Here is a 14,867-nt window from a genome sequence, read left to right on the forward strand (position 1 = left end):
TCCAAATTTATGGCTTGGTCATCAACACAGCAAACAGAGCACGGCAGTATCAGTTAAAATTATTACACGCAGCTTCTTAAAGCATAAGCTCATCCAGCTGGGGAATACATCTGTATTATATATTTTTTGCACTGCACAATACAGTCAGGACCAGGCTTTCACACAGTATAAACAAAATCTGGGTGGAGAATTTTGCTTCACATCAAGGCTGAAAGTTTCTATTTTAGGCACTCTGGAAAATCACTGTGTACAATCAGGGTCTCCATAACATTTGCTTGGAACAGTATTTTTCCATTTGGCAGAGGAAGTATTTTTAAATGCTGCTCTTTTCAAACTATCTCCTGAAGGTACAAGTCTATGCCTTAAAGTAGCAGGCTACTAGAAAAAAAAGCTGCAACTTGTCAAAACAGAAAAATTTGAAAAGAAATATTAATATAAAAAATTAGATCTCAGAAGCAAACTCATACTTTTCTCATTCATTAGCACTTTATTTCGTTCTATCAGGTCTTGTGTATTCTCTAGATACAGAATTATACTGAACTGAGTTTTAGAAGTCAAGCAAAACTAGAAGAATGACAGAAGAAAGTGAAAACTTTCATTTCATAGACTTCCATTTCTTGTTTGTGAAGTAACTTTGAAAAGAAGTGGCCAGAATAAAATGACGCAGTTCTACCTCTCTCGATTTCCAGACCACGCGAAACCAACCTTCAGTTTTAGCTATTTCACAAATCACCATTTAAATCAACATCCCAAACTGACTCCAAAATCATAGTAGTAACTGTTCCTTCCCCACCCATGAAAAAACATTTAAATTTCCCCTAGAATTTGACACCATCTCTCACGTAAGCAAAGTGCCAACATATTCATCTAGCTACTCCTAGCACATACACTTAGCTTTCCTATATAAATGTGTAATGTTTATTTCACCCCTGCTGAGGCTTCAGTTCACCCTGTATTCCACTTCAGCTACAAAGAAGTAAAACACCACGGTTAGCTGTATACTGGAAATTAAAAGGGGATTATTGCAGAGCTGCACAGTATAATACCAACTAATTGCTCCAGAACACTTATTTGTAAATGAAGTAATTATTCCAGAGCCAGCTCACAACTAGATTTATTTCACAATAGCTTATTCTGCAACAACGTACAGTATTTAGAAGAAATTCTGTAAATCTTTCATTATCCCAAAATGACCATTCTGAAATACAAGCAGCAGTCAATCTCCCCTACATTTGTGAGGGGCTGTAAGGTTTTTGTGTTGTTAACGTGTATATGAAGAACAACTACTGGTGATGTTAATGCTGCTTTAACTGACAACTTCGATGAATGTTTTAAGTGCATCTGAATATTAATAATATTAATATTTGTTCTTATTAAAGGTTGTGAGTAATAAGTAAAGGTGTAAGTGCATAGCTTTGCATTTACACTTTCATTCTTTTAAAAAAAAATTTTTGGCAAAAGGCAAATGAAAATATTGATTTATATGTGCTAGATAGAAACAAGCAGCACAGAAAACACCTTCATGCCTTTCCCCCTGCATAGATCCCCACTTCTGTATTCAGCCTGAATATAAGGTCCACAGCATACTAAGACGCCAATCTGCCAACGGCATAGCAATAGTACTGGATTTTTACACGTCTGTTCTCAAAGTGAACGTCATTTGCATAATCAAAGACAAAGTTTAAATAAATTCTACAGTTTATCAACTCAAACTTTATCTATCCCCTTCTTTCCCAAATATAACTTTCCCTTCCCCTCTTTTTTTCCTTCTAGTGTCATCTGTATTTTCCCTTTCGGATTTCTCTCATTTTCTGCTTCATCTGTCCCTCCAACTTTCCTACCTTTTTTGAAGACAAAAGAAAATCTAGACAAGTGAAAATACACTGTAACCAGAGCCCATCCCTTTTAGCTTAGGAGCCCATCAGAAAGACTGATGTGTCTGACGTGTGTGCTGCTTCAGCAGTCAGGTTCTTTTCTCCCGCTAACCAGAAATGGACTTCATTACTGACTGGCAGAGCGAGGAGTGAAATACAGACTAATGAGAGAGGGTAAAGTCACTGTGAGTCATCCATCAGATGCATGGAGAGACAAAAGAGGATCACATCAAGCAAAGGAAAAAATTCTTAGTGTAGCAGGAGATGGGAGAAGAGGTATGGAAAAATCCAGAAACATGAAGACAGAGAGGAGAAAAAACAGGTGGAGCTATTGACAACTGGGAAAGGCAAATATTAGCATTCCCATTAATATTGCTTACATATGAAGATTTTGTTAAATGAAATGCTGTAATATGTGCTATTTGACAGGTATTGCTGGCATCTCTCACTATACCAACAGCAGTAATTGAAATGGTCTTACTAACATAGATTAAGCACACTATTAAGTAATTAAGGTTGTGAGGCCATCCACATTAAGCCTGATTATACAGCTTCAAAACTTAATGACCAATTAGTCTAATAATTGTTTTTTAAATTCAGCTTGTTTTGCAAACTGCATTCACAACCGACTCTATGCAGTAAAGAGACTACTTTTCATTCAGGAGAAAAAAAAATCTAGTTGGTTATATTCAAGCAAATAAGCACCAGTCCTCCAGGAATTCACTTTCTTCTTCTCCATCGTTTCTTTAGAAAGATACCTATATGCCTCTATTTCACAGTACACTAAAATATCACATATATTTTAGAAATTAAGATACAGACTCTCCCTCTGAAAGAATCCTCAGAAAATAAGATTTAAAGCTTCTAGCGCACAGTTTTGCAAGCACACTGAGCAAAATGCCAATAATGCAATAAATTTGGCTGAGGCTAACTTTCGAAGACAGTTAATTGTACTTGTGTGCACAGTGATGAAGCCTTGTATCAGATAAGCCATTCACAAGCTGGTACCAAAACAAAAGTTTGAATAATACTAACTTACTCAAGTGAAAAAGACAGACATTAAGGGCCTTGTTCAAGCTCACATAAGTCTGCAGCTAGTCTACATTTGAGGATGAAGAAGGCCCAGCTGTTTTGCTATGTTACACAACGGTAGTCAGAACTCTCCTTCACAAAATACATTTCACTACAACTCGCTGTCTGTCCACCTGCAACCCCACACACTGGCTGTTGACAGAGAGATGTTAAAATACCACTTAGCACTCTTTTAGCAATACTTAATTCTCCCCCCCCCAAAGAAACTTTCACAAATTAGTGATATTAGTAAGACATTATTCAAAGAGTCCAAATGAGTTCCCACCAAAAGCTATTTGAGAATTTTTTGTCAACAGTTTTTTTAAAAATAGTTTTAGAGCTGATATTTGCCTTTGCCATGATGCCTCAGAAGATTTATGTCATGGCTAGGCAGTTGGTATGTCAAGATCTGTGTCAATCATACCAAACGATAGTCTCATGATTTTTTGTGCCTTCCATCCTACAATCATATATTTGGACCCAGATCTTTTTCTAGTAAAGATTAATTTTTATTTCACATTAATGCAGTGTTGAGCATAACAGACATCACATTTAGCTTCTTAAAGTGTTATCACAGTACATGAAGAATGAAAATAATTGTTTTGAAAGTCTCTTGCTCTCAAACACAGAAATGGCTGCCTCATTGTAGCCTCAGATTAAAAAAAAACCCACACAACCCCCCCCAAAAAAAATCCCAAACAAACAAACAAAACCACCAAAACAAACCAAACCCAAAAAAACCCTAAACATGTTTCTTTTTCAAGCAAAGACCATGTCTGAAAAGCATCGACTCACCTACAGGACTTCTGAAGTTGCAAGGTTATTAACAGGACAGAGGACTGCTTAGGCAACTTAAGGACAGTTGGTATTTCTAGTTCACTGCTGTACCCGTATTTTAGATAACAGCAGCAGTAGCACAAAGAGAGCATGGATACTGTGTACCCTGGGTACATTCTTCAGTTCAAACCTCATTATACCAACTACTGCCAAAAAAAGAAAAGTACCTCGCTTTCTGTGACTTGCTTTGACAAGAGAAGGCAAATACCTCCAAATGTCAAAAAACAAGCATAAGACTAATGAGTATCACCTATTAGAAATGAGAAAACCTGTACATAGTTTAGTTTGACTTCCCAAGAGTTTGTTTTTATTTTTATTTATTTATGCATTTAAACATGGAGGCTTGACTCCAGGATGGCTCTAACCATACAGCTATCTGGCTCTAACCAAGCAAGTCAAAGCGCACGGATACTTTTATGATGTTTTCTTATTCCAAATTTAGGTGGGGTTTTTTTTTGTTTTGTTTTTCAGCACAGGTTAGAAAAAATATCGTAAATGGAAAAAAGCATCAGATAAGAGAAAAATGAAAAACAAGTCTAGTAATAGCAACCTTAACCAAAACAACCCCAAAACAAAACAAAAAATGAACAAAAACCACTGTGCTGCAGTTTGAATAATAGTCAAGCACATATATTAAGAAGATACAAAGCAGATCTAGTTCCCTAATGAATTTTCACATGGTTTAAGACGCAAGGATATTCTAATAACTTGTCTTACAGAAACAGGCTAAGTCCAATACTGCAACCGCTCGAGGCACAAAAATCACAGTTAAGTTTGCAGAAATTTAATTTGTGGGGCAGCTGCAGAATCCAGCGCTGCTAGTTTGGCAGATCTGAGACAACTACTACAACACAGGAAAAGCCTGAAATGCTGCTTTTACTGACGCTGAGAAAATATCAACCCTGACTAAAAATGTACTCCACCCTTGTTAAAGGAAACAAATTGATTTGAGCTCAGCTCTTGCCTTCCTTGAAGTTTGTTTAGGTAGAAATGCAATTTGACACACTTAGTTGGTCACCAATGAAAAGCCTAAGGCTACAGAGTTGCTGCACAAGGCCATTTTCCCCTGGACACATCTGTCCTATTTTCCAAACTTGAAGCTTCAGGAAGTTTCTGATGCTCAAAACTGTTAACATGATCACACAAACAAGCACTGTATATACAGATTTCAGAAGCAGAGCTTTGCTAGGAAAGTACTCTAGAAGCAGTAGTGTGCCACTATTCTCAATTAAAGACACATTTAAACTTAAATGAACAGTGACTTTTTTTTTTCCTCTTATGTAATGCTTACAACAGGCTATTTTTCCTGGCTAAACAAGGACATTCCCTCAGAAAAATAAAAACGTGCATTTTAAATGAAGACAGTAATGACAAAATAACAGAAATGAGCAGAATACCTTTTTACCCTTGGAAAGCATTATGTTCTGCAATTCCGGAAGAAGGGAGAAAAACTAACAGATATTAAACAGAAGAAACATTTTCTTCTCATACAAGATTTAATACAAGTTTCTCTCCATAGCACTCCTACAGTGACAAAAGAATGAACTTAGATCTTCTCTGATGTTTTGCTGCTAAAGCTTTCCTTCTTCTTTCTGGTGCTTCAACTGTATCAGCTGTGTTGAAATCAAGCCCTTAATTCTTTCTACAGAATCTTCAACCTGGAATTTTGTTGCAGCTCTGTCCACACCATTTTTCCCTTCATCCACTCCCCCACTGCTTTTTAAGCGCTCCTTTTCTTTCACATTTGTTTTTCATTATTCTCCTGCTTTTGCCTTTTATATTCCAAACACCGAGTAGTCTCAATATATTCACGAGCAAAAGCCCCTCTATATCTACAGAGCCCTCCTACTCATTACCTATATCTGCATCTTGCTTACCAATTCCTGCTGCCTCTCTTACCTTCACAACTGGTTGCCCAAAAGGGACTAAGGGAACAACTTCAGCATTTAAATTCTATCAAAACTAATGGGAGTTTTGCACATTTTGCAAGATTCTTTTCAAGGCAATAAATTATTTTAGATTTGTAGATAAAGATTAATAATGCAGATCTGCTGAGTAGCCAAAGTACATAATATAAGTTCTTAAAAAATGTACTGATGGAAAGTGGTACTCCTACATTTTGAAGGGGCTTAATTCTGTTGAGGAAAATAGTAAGGAAAAAAGTCATCTTTGGGGGGATGATTTAGCAAAATGAAATTTTACAGTATTTTATTGCATTTGCAGAAGCCTAGTTCGAATATTGAAGACGAGAAAGAACATATTGGTCCTGTGCTGAACACAGGTTCAGCAATTCTGACTTTCCCTCGTTAACCCATTAAAATGTTTAATGCTACCTACCTGAATCATCAGCTAATCTGCTGATTCTCTCCAACACAGCAATACAATCTCTCTCATCATCACTGACTTCCTTCAAAGTGTCCAGCAAACTTCGAGCCACCATTTGCCTAGTTTACAAGAAAGATTAAAAATTAGCATTATTTGTGTCCAGAAATACAGCCAAATCAAAAAGTTGTGCAATCATACAAGTTTCTTAAACCAAACAGTAAAATTTTACATAGATTCACTTTTAACTCAGTAAATTTAGTTAGTCCTGCTTTGGGAATTCTTAATTCTGATACCTGGCGTAATCCTAAAGAACCGTTAACTTTTAATGTTACATTAAAAGTATCCCTTTGGTTTACAAGGAAAAGGGAAACCAGCCACAAAGATAAAAAATAGTAGTCATCTGCCAAGCGGGCAAACAGGAGATGAGTGTTAGGAAGTCAGTGTCAGCCTTCCATCCTCACCTCTGAATTCTCTAACTTGTTCCATACTAAGCAAGACAACACCACTATTGTCAGAACAGTTTTAAACAGAATTACGAACTTATTTCACAAACAAAAGCATGAACACTCAAGCTGAAGATTTCCATACCAATGGTGATGTTTAGAAGCTAAACTTCATTCAAATGCTATATAGAACAATGGGTATATACTGTAAAAATAAAATGTACTAGCCCATGTGTGCCTGGGACATACATTAAGCAAAGTAGAAAATGAAACATTAAGAAAATGTGAAACAAGTCAGAATCAACTCAGTTACTACTTCTAATGCACAAGAAATTCTTCTAAGGATTAACTTGTCAGTGACAAGATATAGTCAATTTTGGGTTTTTGTCCTCTAAGGTTCTGTTGCAGCCTATGTTACAAAGTCATACCCATCAGTTACCTAGAGAGCCCTAAACATTAAGTTTTTAAAAAATGCAGCTGGCAATGTGTGGCAATCAACCTTTCTCCTCAACAACAGCCTGCAACGGCATAACTTTTTTTTCACCCTTTTGGACAATGTGGGTTGAACATCAGTTCAGAGAGCTAGCAGGATTATCCCAACAGTGGAATGGGCTAAGGAACAGTGTCCAACACACTGCTAGCTCTTGTACTGCCCTGGAGCAATTTATCAACATGCTGAAGCAACAAGGGTCAAGTGCCAGATATTTCCAGAACTGACTGACGGAAACACTGTTAGGATGCAGCCTAGATATAAGCACTGTTGACAAACAGCAGTGCTGTAGACAAGAGCAGAAGCATAGCTAAACTTGATCATGTTCACTACAGACGGTGAACGTGAGCGATGGTCACAAACTAGTAAGAAACAGATGGTTACATTCCTGGTGTACGGGGGAAGCTTGAGAACTTTACTATTCCATGCAATCGGAGAAATGCAGTAGGTTTTCACGAATTCCCAAAGCTAAGCAGACATTTCCATTTTTTCAAACTGAAGATCAGTAATTTAAATGTTTCACATTGGCCACTTGCAAAACTATCTTAAACTAAACTGTTTTGACATACAGATGAACAAAATCCTCTAAAAAAAAAAACAAAAAAACAAAACCCAAACTGCAAAAAACTGTTTGCCTTTAACAAATTTTCTCTCCCTCACTCTTTTCAACTTGGTAAAAGTACATCTCTCAGCAGAGATCTTGATATGCAGTTGGAAGTTCAGCTGTCAAAATCCTAATGGAGGACACAGACTACGTGACACACTAACCTAGAAGCAGAGTTGACTTGGTCTTTTAAAGGGCTGGACACCTCTGAAAAGAGAAGAGGAACAGATGAAGCATATTTCAAAAACCAGCCTGCCTGGGTACATGTGTCTCCTACATATTAAATGTAATCTTGGAAAGCAAGAGACAAGTCAACTGACCCACTGAGTTGGTCTCAGCAAGTAAGGAACGACAATAAACAGCACTACATCTTATCTGGCTCCTGGGGACTATGGAATGGCCCCCTACTATGCCAGGAAAGAAGACTCTCATCTCCTCATAGAGCTTTGTTAGCAGTATCCTGAACTGTGGTGGCTGGATCCCACAGTAAGTCTTTGCTAGTCCCTGTGAGTTGGACAGATGGCTATGTAGAAGTAGCCACCCTGTAAGCTGAAGGCCACAAACCTTCTGCTCAAGAGGAGATGAAAACACAAATCCTAATCTGAAGTAGATATGACTTATTTATTAAATCCACTCAAAGCTAAGAAGGGACATTCAACTTCTTCCCTGGACTAAAGGTAGAAGATGGCCCCCACCTGCATCCAGGTGGTATTTCCCTCTTTGGCTTGTAGAGCAATCAATGATCTACTTTTACATTTAGCAGATTCTGGTAAAAAGCATTACAACAAAAGGCAACAGGGGCAAGTTAAGCTCACTTTAGAAAACCTAACTGGGTAGGCAGCCAGTAGTGACAGGGCAATCTCTTAACTCCATCCAGTGTTCTGGGAGATGATGTCCACTCGTGTCCTCCAAACATTATGGGCTCTGACCTTGTTCTGCCACTACCCCCAGCGATCTGCCAAAATTCTTCTTGTGCCTCCAAGGCACAAACATAGGACACAGCTAAATCTACCTCACATTTGCCACAGGCTGAGAGCTAGCATGTAGGCAACTAATGTGGAATGACTTGAGCCCTGCAAGCTCCCACTTTAACATGCTCCGCTTACTGGAGAGCAGAGAGTAAGCAAGGGTCCCTGGTACCCTGTCTAGCAGTCTGATCTTCTTTCTCATGCAAGCATTGGCAGTCAAGCTACAAAAAGCCTACAACAGAGGACTGCAATGAACTATCAATGCATAGCAGAATAACATAAGGCAAGCAGTAGCTTGCCCAGCAACTTGCCAGGTGAGAACCAGGTGAGCATTTGTGAAATTGTAACAGAGCTCTGAAGGATGACCTGTCTAGTCTAGAAACAAACAAAAATAGGTGGACATGCTTCATGCTGAAAAGGCAAGGAGAAACCTCCTGTGACAGGGAAAAAGAGGAGGAGCAGGTTTCCTCTACGGATAATGACAACACGTCCCCATAAACTGCATTCTAACAGGGAGTCAGACTCCTTCAAGTACATATGTGACAGAAATGACGCCACCAACGGTAATGATGGCAATGTAAGTGATTTCAATGGCATACGTACTGTTACTATATGTTACTCCTGGTTATCAGGGCACGATTTGGGACTAGGATTAATGGTTTCTTGCCATTTCCCTCCTGCCACTGGCTTGGGTTTGTGTACTGCTTGCCTATAATGAGATACCAAGCTCCACTAAGAACTTCTACCTTTACACATTCTCAGTGCTAGCGGAGTTGTCTTCATTGCAAGAACCAATAGAATTGCATCTTCTTGCCCATTCAGTCAGATCTTGTCCCTGATTCCTCCAGGTCCAAAGAGACTTTCACTAGCTGCTCTGGCAAGTGAAGCTTCAAATCAATAACCCTACAGCTGTGAACTCTCAAAGAAAATTATTTATTCACCATATGTGTCTTTGGTATATGACTGCCACCTAAGCAGCAATGCGTCTACTTATCCATTAAATAGCTTACAGGCCAAAGAAAGGGCAGAGGTCAAAAGGGTGGAATGTAGCATGCAGTACAAGCACTTCAGCTATTATGTGCAAAGAAAAAAAAAAAAAGAGAGAGAGAAAGAAAAGGAAAGAAGATGATTTTTTTCTTCGCCCATTTTTGCAGAACTTCTAAATCAAGATTTGATGACATTTGATGTTTAAGTGAATATTGGTAGTAGTAAATTAGCTTGGCACTGTTTTCACCAAACAATCTCAGAAGATATTCTGAATAAACTCCCAATTTCAAAAATAAACATCTTTGTACCCTTCTTAAGAAGAAAGGCTAAATACACAGAGGTACACTCAGTATTGTTGAAGTAATTAAGACTTCTCTCAGTGCTTTGTGAAAATTCTGTCCTTTGATAGTTCAGCTTATATCATTTTAATGTACACTTACAAGGCAAACTTTCTCAATCTATATTGTGAAAGTTAAACTTCAGTAATTTATTTGGTATGCATGTATCTGCAAATTGTGTGCAAAAAAATGTGTTTTGAGGTGTCATTTTTACTGTATGTTATTCTTTGACGTACAGTGGGCTCAGAAAGACTGAAACATGAAAACAGAAGAAAGGAGAGTTAGAGATTAGGAGAAATAACCTAATTTATCCTAAAACGATGAGAAGTGTCCTAGTCAGAATGAATGCCACTATAGTTTTACCTGCATGGCTTTGGTATGAGTTTGGCATTTCCTTATTGTCAGTACTCAACAAATACCCCAAAAAGAAAGTTTATACCAGCCTAGGCTGCACAGACAGAAGGAAAGTGAGTGGGGAGAAAAAAACTGCAGCTGTAGATAACGATTCTCAATTAACTTGTTGGTTATAATCTGATCACACCTAAATGAAAATAAGGCAAGGTAATTTCTTACACTTAAGGAAGGTCTTGATAAGATTCTCGACATCCCACCAAACATACTGTCTTAGAAAGGTTTTTGATACACATTACAGCACAGAGGGATGAAAACAGCGTTCTTCTGTTTTAGTGGGGGTACTTTCTGCATGCACGTCCTGGTTTTTAAACACAGTAAAATGACATTCTTGACTCTGCAAAAGGGAGTGAAGAACTGGAAAGACTTATGGTATAGCCCTGATACATCTAAAAATCTATTGTTACTCTTAATTCCTTGGAAAGAAATTGATTTCTCAGTTCCTGAAACAGAGCATATATTCTAAAAACTTCTAGATTATTTTCCAGAATCACAGACATGTAAAACCAAACCAAGGTTTATATTGTGACTGTTGGAGTCAGGAATCAGACAACCACATTAAAATAATTCACTGCCACATGTGGTACAGCCTCCTTTCTGATGCCAATCTCTCTTCCATCTGCAGTCTAGAAAGCAAGAAGGCTACCTTCTACCAACCATATCAGAAACGACGTCTGTGCCATGAAGTCAGTGGACCATATCTTTTAGCCAAAAAAGACAAGTTACCCAGAATGCTTTACGCCAAATCTTCACCTACACTGTAGACCGTGAAAGTGCTACTGACAAGCTGTACATGAGTACACACACCTACGCTTAAGCCCTCTTTGAGATCCAATATGTCCTCAGTTACTGCTGAGTGCTGCTCTATGAGTATTTTGAAGTTAAACTATTTAAAAAAAAAAATTTCAAAAGACATCAGGTATTCTCCCAAGGGAAAAGCAAAAAAGTACTTCAGAACACAAAGAAGCATGGCAAGAGGATAGCTTAAAAATATCTATATTGATATTTAGATACAGTCTTGATAGCCAAGACTGATCATACTGATGAATGAGAGTCTGCTGCCAAGATCTGCTTTGGTTTGAAGAGAAAGGGCAAGAGCAATTCCTCAAAAAGTAGGCTGATCAAAAGGAAGGGTCTGTTGTTCAGGAGCTGCCTCACTATTTGAACAGATCTACTGGTGAGTGTTGTACACTTCTGAGCCTTAATGAGGAATGGAAGCAAGTTAACGGCAATAAAGCTTAAGAAAACCCACAAAGGATTTTTAAAATTAAGAGACAAAAGCTATGCTCCAATCTGCACCGGGAACTGGTTTTTAAAGCAAGCAGCAAAAGGGAATCCTCATCCATGCATGCATGCACACACACCAGTGCTACCAGACACAAGGAAACCTTGTGTTTTAGGGTGATGCTCTTGGCTTTCTGCTCGGCATCTACTCTTGCTGCAACATGATATTGGATTATTAAGGCATATGCTAGAGATGCTTCTCAAATCTGGTCTGAAGGCTGCCTCTTCATTAATAAAACCATAACCAGAGTCCAACTTGCCTTGGTTTTCAGATAGAAGAGGGGTCATTTATTTTAATATTTCTCAGGTTCCCCTCCATTCTCATAGACTGAGACAGTATCTCTGGTGCTGATCAGCCACACTTAAAACAGGGAGGATGTAGACCATAATATGCCAAAAATTGTCACACAGCAACTCCTTCCACCATTTGGGAAGCGCTGTTAAAGGATTCCCTACCTCACTCTTTTTTCAGTTCATCCTGTCAAAAACCATACATTTTTAAATGAAGAAGCAGTTCCTATTTGCAAGTTCCAAGTCTGATCTGCTACAATTTCTTAGGATGCAGACATAGATCCATTTCCATCTCAGAGCAACTGGCTTTGGCCTTCAGACACCAGCTGAGAAATCATGAGCACTCAAGCAATCCACTCAAAGGAGACTAGGCTTTTGTAGTAATTGTTAAAAATCACTTGACTTTAATCATTCAATATAATCACACACTGCAAATATGATACATATGTAGATGACTAACCAGATAGAAAATGATAATAAAAACAAACGCAAAGAGAAATAAAATGAAATTTAAAGATTTTTTTTTTTTTTAAAAAAAAACCAAACCCCACACTAAAAGCAAATTCATCTATTTAAAGAAAAAAAAAATCAAAAAATTTTCACCCTAATTTACCCAGGCTCAGTGATTATGTTTCAAGGGTTTGGGCATCTATAATTTGAAGCTTCCACACAAACACAGGTCCAAGGTCACAGAAACAACCAAAACATTATTAACTCAATCATAATATAAAATAATGTTAAACTACACATACGTAGTATGGTATAATCATATCCAATTCAGAGACATAAATTAAATTATACTTAAGTTGTTTATTGTTATCTTTTCCCTATGAAATGCTCCAGTTCATCTGTCTAGCAAAAATCTCTCCAGTTATTCCTGAGACTGACTAATGCTGAATCATCACAAACTGCCTGCAGTAGTTACTCACTATGACTTATAGTGATATAATTGCTACTCACAGTTATAGCATATGATAGCCATTAGTGGTATTTCCTATATTTTCTTATGCTACATAACACAGTAGGCCTACAAAGAGAGCTAGGATTAAACAACATGTTTATACCAGAAAAAAAACAAACAAACAAACAAGCAAACACAAAAAAACCTCAGGGAAAACTATAGTTACTCCACCCATCTTCCCCTGAAGAAAAGCACAGGCAAGCACAGGATGCATAAAGCTGCACAGCGTCATCAAAAAGATTTCAAGCTTATGCATGCCCCACACCCCATGCAATCCATACTGACTCAGAGAGACAGTTTTTTCTTAAACGAGCAAGTAAAATATTAGGACCACTACTCTTATTTAAAATTCAAGTCACACAACTTGAGTTTCTGAGTTTGTTCTCCTCCCTACTGGCTTTTATTACATAATTGTAACCTATAGCCCTAAAGGTTCCTTTTCCCTCCCTCCCCATGGAAAGTCAAACATACAAACTCTCTCCTCGTTGGCAAATTGCTGATTTAATCTCAAATTGTAAAATGCCACAAACTTTGGATTTCAGGAAAACAGAAAACTTTAAAATCAGGCATTTCAGAACTAATTTATGCAGGTTATAATAAGAGAAACCATTCTATAACTGTTAGCTTCAGTTCAATCAGAATGAAAACCTTCCAAACGGGGGATGTTCATACCTGTAATATGGAATTTTAAGTATACTTCACAGGACCAAAGTTAAGCACAGGGCTAAATCCTTACAGAACTCAGGCCACGAATAACAAAATAGAGGCTAACCTACAGGGTGGTTGATCATAGACTTATCTTCCACATACTAGTGAATTAAGAATTCAACATAAAAGCAAACATGCTTTATTAAAGATTTACTTGGAGCCCAAACTAAACTATGTTAAAATAAAACACCAGAAAACCTCAACCTTAACATATTTTATACGTTTCTGTGATCTTGTAACTGTTTGCAGTTACAATTAAAATAAACGCTGGTTTTGAATTTCTTCATTCCATTGCAGAGTGTCTGTGTGCAGGGGATGGGATGGGGAGGGTGGGGGGGTGGGGTGTCTGTCTGAAGTATGCTACAATACCTGTGCTTTTAAATGAAAAAACTAGCTCAGTGGAATTACAGAAATAAAAAGGGGAAAATGCAGACTACAGTATTAACTGGGTAAGGTAAGACTTTCTTTTCAGCAGTTTTTCAATAACCCAAAGCAGGAATACTCAAACTGTAAATTATGGATGAGGATGATCCTGCAGAACACTTGGGTTCCTCTGGCAATCTACAGTGCTGTTCATTATCTTCTCCTGACCTTTCATGAAGTATTTTCTTAAAGTCACTTTCCACACAGAGTTATGGATACAGTTTACTATTATCTTCTAGTCCTGTGTCAACAGGAATGTTAGCATCCACAAAAAAACTAAAAGAATGTGGTCCAATTAATAAAAAAGTTCAAGAAGTCCTGAACTACAGCTGCTTAGAAAGTAAGCAAATGTTTTTCTGTTATCATTAATATTTTGCTCTCTGTATGTAGAAGGAGTATCAACAAACAGAAGGAGGAGTGGAAACTGAAGAATTTTGTAAAGTTGTTGATTTTTTAAAAATTATTTGTATTTCATGCAAATTAACTTCACTCAGATTTGAATCAGACGAATAGTTCGCATACCGTTAGCCAGACAGGACATTTGAAAAGCATACCTGTTAAATATGTTCTCACTTGCAGCGTACTTGTCCAGTCTTCCCAAAGGCGTCAACATTTCATCTTGTGAGACAAAGTCCAGGGCTGAAGGTATAATAATCACATCAGACTCTGAGCTGTAGTCATCCACACCAACTATCAGAGACATCAGAAATATTCCTTATAATCACAGTAGTTTAACACTAAAATGATGTCTGTTGTTGGTCTGAAATACAGAAGTCTAGGAAAGGTCCCATTGACAACATATTTACTAACTGCACTACATCATTCCCACTAGCTTTCCCCAACCCCCATAAA

At 37.7% G+C, this 14,867-nt stretch overlaps 1 protein-coding gene across 10 annotated transcripts in view; it reads right to left on the minus strand.

Annotated features, from left to right (window-relative positions):
• Positions 1–14,867, minus strand: part of PPP4R1 (protein phosphatase 4 regulatory subunit 1) — a 73,333-nt gene that overhangs the window by 42,321 nt on the left and 16,145 nt on the right. For 3 of the 10 annotated variants that reach the window (XM_076329974.1, XM_076329976.1, XM_076329975.1), the window contains 2 exons: positions 14,570–14,654; positions 6,120–6,226 (listed from right to left, as the gene is read on the minus strand). In XM_076329974.1, coding sequence (XP_076186089.1) covers positions 6,120–6,226; positions 14,570–14,654 — 192 coding nt within the window. Of the gene's footprint in view, positions 1–6,119; positions 6,227–7,808; positions 7,852–12,883; positions 12,951–14,569; positions 14,706–14,867 lie in introns of those variants that run through there. The other 7 variants (XM_076329977.1, XM_076329973.1, XM_076329972.1 and 4 more) reach the window with 5 other exon arrangements.

The sequence above is a fragment of the Aptenodytes patagonicus genome, chromosome 2, assembly GCF_965638725.1.
Source record: "Aptenodytes patagonicus chromosome 2, bAptPat1.pri.cur, whole genome shotgun sequence".
NCBI classification, from domain to species: Eukaryota; Metazoa; Chordata; class Aves; order Sphenisciformes; family Spheniscidae; genus Aptenodytes; species Aptenodytes patagonicus.